Consider the following 10,747-nt stretch of genomic DNA (forward strand, 5'->3'; position numbering starts at 1 on the left):
AAATAATACAGGATGGCAAAAACAAGACTGTACATGATGTGATTATGATATACAGTAGACAAGCTGTCATTTAAAAAAAAATTCTGGTTTTCTAGAAGCAGGTCTTGCCTCATTTTCGGTGCAATAGTTCAAACATGTTTCTTTTTGTTGTTGTTTTCAGAAGTCCTTTAAAGGGGTCCTATTATGCTTTTTCACTTTTTGAATTTTAGTCAGTGTGTATGTTTGGGCATAAAAAAGATCTTCAAACTTACAAATCTCAAAGTCCACTCCAAAGGGAGATATTTCGTTTAAAAAAAATCCCTTTTCAAGAACAACAACGACGAACCACCAAGCATGAGAGCATGTTCTAGTACACTCCCAAAACAAATTCAAGACATAGTAAAAGCATAATAGGACCCCTTTAAGGGCTACTCGAAGCATCTCCTGTTGTATTTTTTAGAGGGATGATCAGCATTGCGAGCTTTAGCTTTGTGTCTGGTACGGATGGTGTAGGAAACATCAGGATTTTCAGTCTTGTGATCCTTGGCTTTACTCTTCCTCCTTTTCCCATTGAGATCATCGTCATCATCATCATCTTCACAGTCATCAATATCCTCACACATCAGTTGTTCAAAGCAACTGCTCAGTTCATCTATAGGCGGATTCTGGCCGCAGTAGTCTCTCTGTGTTTTCCTAGCAGCTCTGTGCTTGAGCCCGGTTCTCATTTTCTTGATGAAGTCTTCACCCACCAAGCACACAACTGCATCCTTCAGCTGTTTGAAGAGCCGCTCGGTGCTTGAGCCCTTCACCAGCAGAGAGGGCAGAGTGATTCCTCTCCTGAGCTCTTCGACAACCTGGTGCACCAGTTTTCCACGGTACAAACTAAACACAACACCAGAATAACACATTTAGTATTCATGTGCAACAACACCAGTGGACACTTTTTAAATGTAAATTTAGAAATCTTTAGAAATCATTCTAATATGATGATTTGGTAACTTTTCATATTATTATCAATGTTGAAAACAGTTGTGCTGCTTAATATTTTTGTGGAAACCATGATAAATATTTATCATGGTTTCTTTGAAGAATAGAAAGTTAAAAAGAACTTTTATTTGTGAATTTAAAAGTATTTTGTCATTTGAATATTAATGTCTCTGTGTGTGTGTGTGTGTATATATATATATATATATATATATATATATATATATTCTTTGAGGGGCGAAATATTTAACCATTGAGCCAAAATACCATGGTTATACATTATATTTTCAAGCTTTTTAAATTACATTTGGGAAGTTACAACCAGGAAGCAGTATTGTTAACGATGCAAATCAAAATGCTAATTATTATCAAATAATAATCAGTGAAAGCTTTCAAGATGGTTTATGAGTAATAAATGGATGTTGTACCGTGCAACCTCTGGTTCAGATACGGGAAAATACAGTAAACGATTGAGACCGAGACTCCACTTCAGACAGGACTGCCACTGGCTGTATAGATGAGCCGTTTCATGCTCCAGAGAGATCCTTCTTCGACCAGTTTGTAGTTTCTTAATTTTCAACAGCATGTCTAATTCCCCAAACCAAAAAATAACATGTATTTACACTTTATGTTACTGTACGTACCTCAGCAAAATTTTTGCCATTTAGGTAATCATTTGCTCACAATTATGTGACAATGGTGGCATACACAGCATGTGCCTGAGGTTGTTTTATTAATTTATTGCATGCTATAAGGAAAGTCTTCTGCTAACAAGATAATGATGTATGATAACTTCAATACCTCTTTGTGTTTGAGGTGTACTGCTGAACTGTCCATAGACCATTCCCAGCAGCAGCCCCCAAAGATGCACTTGAGACGGCGGAGGCTGTGCGTTTACTAGCCAGTAACAGGTCACGAAAAGTTGCAGCTGTAGAGCCGGTTGGATCTCTCTTAAAATCTCTGACGACACACACAAAGTGTCCAGGAGCACCTGAAGTCGCACGTTGTGTGGTTCCTAGAAACATTAGAATGACAAATACTGTAAAACAAACAATTTCATTTCACTTCAAAAGAGAGCTAAGGCATCTTTATTACCTTCCATAATGTTTCCAGTTGAAGTCCTTCCATCACCCTGGTCTTTATGGCTTCAACTTTCTGACTGCTTAGTTTTGATTGTTGTCTGCCATATTCCTCTACATAATGCTTGCTTCTGCCAGTGAATGTTTTAATGGCTAACTCTAGTTTATCTGCAGTGTGTTGTTCTCCCAACAACAGTAACCCGTAAATCACTTGGCGTATGGGACGAGAGGTTTCACTGCTACAGGGGAGTTGGAAATCTTCAACCTGGATTGTCAAGGAAACCCTTTGATGTACCAGTGCATCGATAATGGAGGAGCTCATCTTTCCCTCAAGTAGGAGCCTCAAGGTCCATTTAGGCAGAACTTGCAGTGGACCTGTAGAAGCTGTCCGTGGAATCGTCTTTGAGTGGAAGAACTGGGCAAGATAGCCAGAGATGAGCTTGTACTCTTGGATTCCCTTGGAAAGTGCTTCTTGGACGAGGGGTTTTTCTTTGTTGCGTGTTAGTTTCAGCAAAGCACTTACAGCTGCATCTGGCTCTGGGAACTGGGATAACCAGTTGAGCAAACCGTGAATCTGGGCATGCTCCGTGTCAGGCACTGAGTATTTCTCCCAACCCAGGCTTTTGATATTTTGCAGCTTCACATAATCATTACCCAAGATGGTAGCAAGGATTGGGAGAAGCTCAGGGTTCATTCTGAAGGATTCACAGAATTTTCCCACTGTAAAGTGTTTGGCTTGGATGAATTTTTTGTTTGTGCGTCTGTTCACTTTCACGTTTTTCCACCGGAAATGTGTGATTGGCAGGAATCCCGCCGTGAGGTTGAATACATAGAAGTCACTGTCATTAGACAAAACTGGACAATTCCATTCTTTCGCCAAAGCAGCGATTTCCCAATCAGCCTCTTCGAGACACTGAATCAGCGGTACCTTGAGCTTGTGAAGCAGCTGTCTGAAGACATTTTTGATGAGAATAGGAAGGACCTTGGCTCTTTTCCCTGCTGACAAGGCAAAGGCCGCTTTTATTTTCTCCTGTTTTCGTTTCCTAAGAGTGTCCCATTTTTTGTCAGTGTGGTCAGCGCCGCCGTCAAGTACAACGTAAGGGTGAATGTCACAGTCTCTGAGGTTCTCAAAGAACCGTATGATCACCTCTTCAAAGGCATCATAGTCTCCTCCATGCATCTGATCCAAATTGCAGTCAAAGTACAGGGTATAGTATAAGTTACATCCATCGATTATTAGTCGATTGTCTCTAAAAGCCCAGCTTCTTAAATCATTTCTGTTGCTACTCTCAATGAAGGTCCTCAGTCCTAGGACTCCCATGTTGACAAAGTTAAGTCACTAACTCGCAGCAATATTTTGGTTTCTACTTGCTGTAAAATCATAATAAATAATCTTGTAATTATTGAGATATTGTCATTATTTATCCATTTATTATGTGAATTATATCATGTATAAAAATATTTTGTAATATCAACGTATTATATGAAATTTTATAAAATCATTATATGCATTATATAAAAACATGTTATTTCGTGATATTACAGTAAAATCTCAATAAAGTCACTGTCACGATAATGATATGCAGCACGTTGGCAGGCACGGAACTTTATTCAAAACAACAACAGCATAAACAAATTCATAATTCCTCCGCTATCAAATGTCGAATATCGTCATATAAGTAGTCTAATATGTTTAAGTAGAAACAATATTAAAGTAATTAAAAAGATCTTACCGAATGTTTAGAAATGTCTGTGAGGCGTCTGCGAGCTGCATGTATCCGAATCGAATATGTTGTAGAGCTTATTATATCAAACAGACGGGAAAGCGAAACTAGCTGTTGTGTGACGTTAGGCATTTCCACGGAAGCGAAACCATGACCTCAGGACCATATATAAGCACAAGACTGTCACAAGACAGATAATGGATACCTCTAAAATAAATATATCCATGAATCACATGGGTGTGTGTATAAAAGGTTATGACATGCAGTAGCCTAGTTTTACAGAGAGATGTGAAGCCACAAAGCCACTAATTTGTTTAATAGATGCATTACGCTTCCCTTATTTTTATTTAGTTTATTTTTTTGCCAGTTCAGATTTCACGAGTTTCTTGCAAGACATAAAATGACGTTAGCACATTTGGTTAAGTGAGTAAATTAGTGAACTGTGACCTTGGGCCCTATCATAGGCTACACCCGGCGCAATGCGGCGCAAGTGTTTTTGCTAGTTTCAGCCCGACGCAGTTCTCATTTTTTCACGTCCTGCGCCGCATTGTTTAAATAGCAAATGCATTTGCGCCCATTTGTGCGCTGGTCTAAAAAAAAAGAGCTGTGTTCAGGCGCATTGTTGGTGCGTTGCTATTTTGAGTAACTGAAAATAGACTGCACCATAGACCAATTCAAACCTGGGGCAAGTTCAAGCTCAAACCGGTGTGCACTTCGCGGAAAAGAACCGGACTTCCCATCACTAGTGTGCAACGGGGTTTGAGATGCGGTTTCTCTTGTTTCGTGGGTGTTTTAAACATGTCAGCCCAATCAGCAGCAACATGTATGTAAACCACGCGGTATTAAAGAGACAGAAATAATAAGGGCACAAGTATAGATCTGGAACTTCTTGAAGTCTGTCTAAATATCACTTAGTAATTGCAATGTCTTCTGGTCCATATCCTTTCCTTAGGAAGGTGTGCTAGACACTGATTAATGTAACATAAAAATTCTATGCATATTTATATATTTTGCCATTGCATTGTGGAGTGACACTTCCATAAACTTTTCTATACTCATCCGATTATATAATGGTAAATATTACAACATCATAGCATCATAAGCCTAATACTCACAATAAAAATAATAAGGTCATATAGATCATAACACGGCCGGTACACAACGCGGGTACACTTTGCTTATTACACACACACACACACAGGGACGCGCAGCAGCACACAAACATCTTTAAAAATTACATTCCGCCATGTAAATAGTGAACCCGCTATGGCGCGAGCGCAACTGGCTTTTAAAGGGGATGGGAGATGAGACTCTGATTGGTTTATTGCACGTTAAGCCCAAAAAACACCCATTACTCATTAAGAGCATAGGGACAACACATTTAGACCGGGCGCGCCGACCGTTTTCCCGTAGTTACTAGAAAAAAGTGGATTCGGACACGCCCTGAGTGCACCTGCGCCGTGCGCTTTAGACCATGCGCTTAGTTCGTTAAAATAGGGCCCCTTGACTTGTTCAGATAAACTCACTGTTTAAATGTTAAAAGAACAATTATAAACTAAACGGATTTCTCTGCTGCAGTTCTCTGCTCTTTATTATCAAAACCTTTTGAAAATGGTTGCTTCTTGCTGTTTTTTTTTTTTTGGAGGCAGGTTTGAGGCAGTTTATGCAAAGTTGTAAAAAGAGCGTGCATTTTGAATGACAAATATGCTATAAATGAAACACGACACGGTGTGATTTGGTTCAGTGAGAAGGCTGTGATACGCTTATGAGGTAAGAATATCTTTATGTGAAGCTCACCGATAGATTTTAGAGGTGTACAACGGTCATAAATCCAATGAAGGATGACAACATGTCTTGCTGAATGTGTACATGATGTTTTTTTTTTTTTATATATAAATAGTGATTTATTGATTTTAATAAAAAACACGTATTAAAGTACACAACATGATGCATTACTAAAACTATAAAAACAGAAATAGCTGCATGATGCTAGTATTGTATAAGAAGTTATGATTGTACGCTGTATACCCTGCCTGGGAGAAAAATAACTAGTTTATATTAATGAAGCATTTAAAAGTATGATGTTTAGGTTGATGGGTTTATAGGTTGATACTATTGACAGTGCTTAATTATAATAATATCAGTGCTTAACAATATTCACGAATACTGAAGAAACTGCTGTATGACAAAAATGTAAGCATTACATTTACATTTTTGTGTGTGTGTTGTGATGTTGTGAAGTTTTTTTTGTCTTAAAATGATAAGTTACTCTTGTGAGTTCATATGTGTGAGCTGGCATGATGTTTTTTTTTTTTTGTCTCAGGTGTTCATTTGTTGTGGCCTGTCAATGCGCTTTGTACATTTCATTAGATTAATTGCATAATTTAAAACCATGTAAATAAAGAGAACAATTTGCATGGAAACTTTTTAAGCTGATACAATTTAGAATAACATTCTAAATTTAATTGTCACTGTGATGGCAGATTTAAAGTCACGGCAACTTGATAGTTTAAGTTTAGGAAATGTAAAAAAAACAAAAAAAACAATAAAACATGCAAACTGTTGCCTTCATTATTATTTTTCTTTCCTAAGTACACAAAAAAAATTTTCACTGCAGCAAATATATACTGATATAAAAAGAAGCACACACATTGAAATGATTTACAAATCTATAAAACATGCAGTGTGGTGTAAAATGGTGTCAAGTGAAAATTGTATATTGCAAAATATAAAACATTATTTTACATGACTGACACATGGGTCTCATGGATTGTTTCTTTTCTTTTTCAAAACACCGACTAAAATCAGGACGGAAATCATGTTGACTATTCTTCTGATCACGGCAATGATTGGCCAAGGTAAAACATGCGTCATTAGTTCTTTCTAAATAGATCCATTGCTGTTTTTGTCCTCTCGATGTTCTGCTGACATGATGTCGATATCCATGATTTAACAGGTCAGTCATGGGACAGCTATGGAACAAACTTCATCACAGTATTCCCAGAAAACATAGCCTTCTACTATCCACGTACTCCAGTCAATACTCTCAGTATCACTGCTGTCTTTCCCAACACCCAGGTGGAAGTCTTGGTCTCAGAGGTATCGACATACTCGGACACACTGCCAGCAGGAAAGCCCGTAAATGTGACCCTGCCACTGGGTACTGAGGAATACCACCTTGGTTCTACTTCTCAGACTGTCAGAGTCAGCAGCACGGAGCTCATCGTGGTGCAATCAATCAGCAAGAAAGGAGACAGTGTGCAAACTAATGTAGTTCAGCCTCAGAAAAATCATGGTACGTTGTATACCATCCCCTCACTGAATTACAGCCAGATGCTTAATACTTTTGATCAGTCAGCAAAAAACGTCAGCAAGAGATACAGCTCTTTCAGACTGGTTATTATCAATGGAGAATATTTGATTAAATATGTCACAATTGTAAAACTGGCTAGAAATAAGACCTACACGCTCAATCCCTACACCGCTCTCCAGCTCCAAACTGACGGGACAGAAACTGCGGTTTATTCTGATTATAAAGTGGCTGTGATGCTGACCCATCCTTGTGTAGAAACGGAAGAATGCAGATGCAACATGGTGCTGAACCAACTTTATCCCGACAGGCTGCAGGATAGCAGATTCGTCGTACCCTCAATACTCAACACCAGCAACTTTTGGCTACATGTGACGTCCTCAGTGAAAACCAACGCCAGTGGCGGAGATCTAGAATTGAGTACTGTGAATGCCTATTCCTCAAAACTCCTGTCCCTTCCATCTCTGCAGTTTGAACCCCAGTTCATCAACACATCTTTTCCTGCTTCCCTCCAGCTTGTCGGTCCAGGCATCATCGTTGAACTGATCTCACAATATATGTTCTCTGCGTGCTACCTAGCGCCTGTCAGCTCGACAGATGCCAAGGCCTTAATCATAGCAGAGACAAACTACAGGGATAGTGTGTATATAGATGGTGATTTGCTTTTATCCTCTGCATGGAGCACCATCGCCAATTCGGTGTACTCATCGGTGTTAGTGCCTCTTGACGACGCGCACGTCATCTGGCATCCATCCACAAAGATAGCCGTGTACGTGTTTGAGAAGAGCACACATGTGTATGGAGGCCCGGCTATTCCTTTAAGCGAAAATCCAGGTAAGAAATTTATCTGGTGATGGTGATGTCGGGTACGCTAATAATTGTTCTTTTTGTATTATGTAGTGTGTTATTCTAACATCAGCACAAGTGTGTGAGATCATGAGTTCATTCAGAAAATGAAAATCTGTCATTGCACTAGTTTCTATATTGGTTTTGAAGGTTCCATTAAGAATCTTTAACATCCATGGAATCTTTCCATTTGGCAAAAGGTTCTTCACATTAAGAAAAATGTTTTGTTTTTTTAAGATCTGTTCACTTGAAGGTTTTTTAGGGAACCCAAAATAGTTGGCCTTGCTGTGAAAACGTATTTTTGAAATCTTTTTTGTTTCAAACCTCTATGACTTTCTTTAAAATATTTTGTGTACATATAATTAAAGTCATTGTGGTCCAGTGTTGTTTTGGCCCCTGTTGTCATTCATTGTAAGGACAAAAACAGTTCTTCTAAATATAGATTTTTGTTACTGTCCAAAGAAAGAAAGTCATATAGAACATGGAATGAAATGAGAGTGAGTAAATGATGACATCTTTCTTTTTTTTTTAATAGGGGGAATTGGGCTAGTTATCACATTACTATTTCTAAAAAGTTAGATTTTTTTTCTGTACACACACCTTGTTATCTTTCCACTGTTATCGCACAAGAAAAAGTTCATAGTTCATTGAATGCTGACTCAATGGCAAATCACGTTTTCACAATCAAAACCTCCCATTAACAGAACCATTAAAGATTTTTCAGCGAAACCAGTAAAACAGTTCATCAACAGCAAAAAGTAGAACGCAACATACAAAAATCATTGTTCGTGCTAACAGAACTTATAATGAATAAAATACATAAAATATAAAATAATATGTGACAACATGCCCTGATCTGCACTTGTCGTAAGAGCAAAGTTAAACCTTTTGGTTAAAATCTGCCATAGTTAACACTATCCTGAACGTGTACTAGTGTGGTTTTATTGTGTTCACTTGTTTACTCAGGAATTAAAGCAAAATATGCTAATATTGGAATTTGGAGATGTAAATTGAGAAAAATGATTCCAATTTATGGCAGTATTGTACAAAAAGTTTTCAAAATTAGCTTACAAAACCACTGCTAAAGAAAACACATTAGTGTAATTGGATTTTTGTCTTGAGTTTAGCAACTACACTCTTAAAAATAAAGATTCATTGGCATCTATGGTTCCATAAAGAACCAAAATTTTGTAAGTAACTAAGAAAAAATGGTTCACTCTTAAAAATATATGTTGCAAAAGTTGGTTTTCACAGTGATACCATAAGAATCATTCTGGGCTCCCCTTAGTGTGAAGAAAATGTTATAGTATAATGAAACTTTTTCCACTATAAATTATTTTGTGCAATGGAAAGGTTCCATGGATGTCAAATGTTCTTCATGGAACCACATATGCCAATGAAGAACCAGAATTTTTAAGAGTGTTCTTTTAGTAACTGTTCACTTAAAGGTTCTTTGGGGAACCAATTATGGTTCTTCTGTGGCATCACTACCAAAAAAAAAAAAAAAACCTTTTTGGAAACTTTATTGTTAAGAGTGTACACTTCTTATGTACTTACTCAAATATTAGTGTTGTGTTTGTGTGCATTTAGACTCTTTAGGCTGTGCATTGGTTCCTTCTAAGTTTGACATCATCGTCACACCTCAAACCTGGCCTGAATCCCATCAGTACTGTAAGCTCATAAGTGACGAGCTATTCAGTCCCAGCAATGAAGCGGCTCATGCGGAGATGGCCAGCATTCTGAGTAATGACAGTAAGAATGAGAGGTTCTGGATCGGCGTGCGTCGCAGTCTGCTGAAGTTGGACTGGTACCGGCAGAAGGGTAACAGCTCACACAACTTGTCATACACGCGGTGGGGAAACGGGGAGCCAGGTGTTGCTGTGAAGGGCATGTGTACTTCAGTATTCCCAAACCCAAGCATGGATTTCCAATGGGAAACTACACACTGCTGTACTCTACTGAAGTCTATCTGCTACACAAGGGCTCAGTACTTTTCTCTGTATTTTCCGATCTCAGATGAGATGTCAAATGAGACTGATAGTAATTCTAAGGTTCCAAAAAATAAAGTTTAATAATAAAAACTGGCCAAAGAAAACAACTTGCCAGAATTTTGTTTATAATTTATAGCTGTATACATCATTAAATGATATACTGCTAATATACAAACTTCATTAACCCTCATGTTGTGTTCCATCCAGAGAGGATATTCTTTTTCCCGAAAATGCTTGTTAATGTTATCAACTTGTTTTCTTTCATTTAGCACAGGTTTTGAACTTCTTTTTGGAACTGATTGATCATTGATCTGAGCTTATGCACCTCAGTTTTGAGTGAATATTGCCAAAATTATCCACAAATTATGCTTTTTTTAACTCAAAGACTGAGGTGCATAAACTCAGATCATTGAGGCTTACGATCAATCATTTCCAAAAATAAATTAAAAATCTGTGCTGAGTAAAAGAAAAAACAAGTTGACAAAAGACTGCAAGTTTGGTGATAATATAGCTAACTGAGAGTTTTACAAGCAGTATTTTAAATGCTGGTGGTTTTTGACTGGTTTTCAGCACAGCACAAGGGTTAAAATCAAAATAACAGTAGTTTATGCTAGTAAATAGGAAAGAGTAAAGATGTTAAATCACATACAGGAAGATGTGAAGTTGTTTTGCCACACATACCTGTAGAAAGTTCATATTGCTATTATAACCATGAATGCTGTACATAGCCTAGATCTTATTCACAATGTCCACACTGTTTATCTAGAAACATTACTTTATTATTGTTATTAGCACTTTATATTTACAAAATAGAGATATATACTTTCCAAAAAA

At 37.7% G+C, this 10,747-nt stretch overlaps 2 protein-coding genes across 2 annotated transcripts; one reads left to right on the top strand and one right to left on the bottom strand.

Moving 5' to 3' along the window:
* Nucleotides 1-353: 353 nt before the first annotated feature.
* aste1a (asteroid homolog 1a) lies at nucleotides 354-3,851 on the bottom strand. The gene is made up of 5 exons (XM_016524082.1): nucleotides 3,776-3,851; nucleotides 2,059-3,413; nucleotides 1,765-1,978; nucleotides 1,392-1,551; nucleotides 354-861 (listed from the first exon to the last, which is right to left on the bottom strand). The coding sequence occupies exons 2-5, from the start codon at nucleotides 3,361-3,363 to the stop codon at nucleotides 408-410; spliced, it is 2,133 nt and encodes a 710-aa protein (XP_016379568.1). The 5' UTR covers nucleotides 3,364-3,413; nucleotides 3,776-3,851; the 3' UTR covers nucleotides 354-407.
* Nucleotides 3,852-6,568: 2,717 nt separating this feature from the next.
* LOC107717348 (uncharacterized) lies at nucleotides 6,569-10,133 on the top strand. Its single transcript, XM_016524057.1, has 3 exons — nucleotides 6,569-6,624; nucleotides 6,723-7,910; nucleotides 9,513-10,133. The coding sequence occupies exons 1-3, from the start codon at nucleotides 6,585-6,587 to the stop codon at nucleotides 9,992-9,994; spliced, it is 1,710 nt and encodes a 569-aa protein (XP_016379543.1). The 5' UTR covers nucleotides 6,569-6,584; the 3' UTR covers nucleotides 9,995-10,133.
* The last annotated feature ends 614 nt before the right edge of the window (nucleotides 10,134-10,747 follow it).

The sequence above is a fragment of the Sinocyclocheilus rhinocerous genome, unplaced genomic scaffold (assembly GCF_001515625.1).
Source record: "Sinocyclocheilus rhinocerous isolate Xijiao unplaced genomic scaffold, SAMN03320098_v1.1 scaffold933, whole genome shotgun sequence".
Classification (NCBI taxonomy): Eukaryota; Metazoa; Chordata; class Actinopteri; order Cypriniformes; family Cyprinidae; genus Sinocyclocheilus; species Sinocyclocheilus rhinocerous.

Excerpts from the sequence above, each read along its gene's own strand:
- aste1a (XM_016524082.1), bottom strand. The coding sequence starts at position 3,363 with ATGGGAGTCCTAGGACTGAGGACCTTCATTGAGAGTAGCAACAGAAAT. Across the intron at positions 1,979-2,058 it reads AACTGGAAACATTATGGAAG|GAACCACACAACGTGCGACT; the intron begins GTAATAAAGATG and ends TAATGTTTCTAG. Across the intron at positions 1,552-1,764 it reads TACACCTCAAACACAAAGAG|ACATGCTGTTGAAAATTAAG; the intron begins GTATTGAAGTTA and ends TTGGGGAATTAG.
- LOC107717348 (XM_016524057.1), top strand. The coding sequence starts at position 6,585 with ATGTTGACTATTCTTCTGATCACGGCAATGATTGGCCAAG. Across the intron at positions 6,625-6,722 it reads CACGGCAATGATTGGCCAAG|GTCAGTCATGGGACAGCTAT; the intron begins GTAAAACATGCG and ends ATGATTTAACAG. Across the intron at positions 7,911-9,512 it reads TCCTTTAAGCGAAAATCCAG|ACTCTTTAGGCTGTGCATTG; the intron begins GTAAGAAATTTA and ends GTGTGCATTTAG.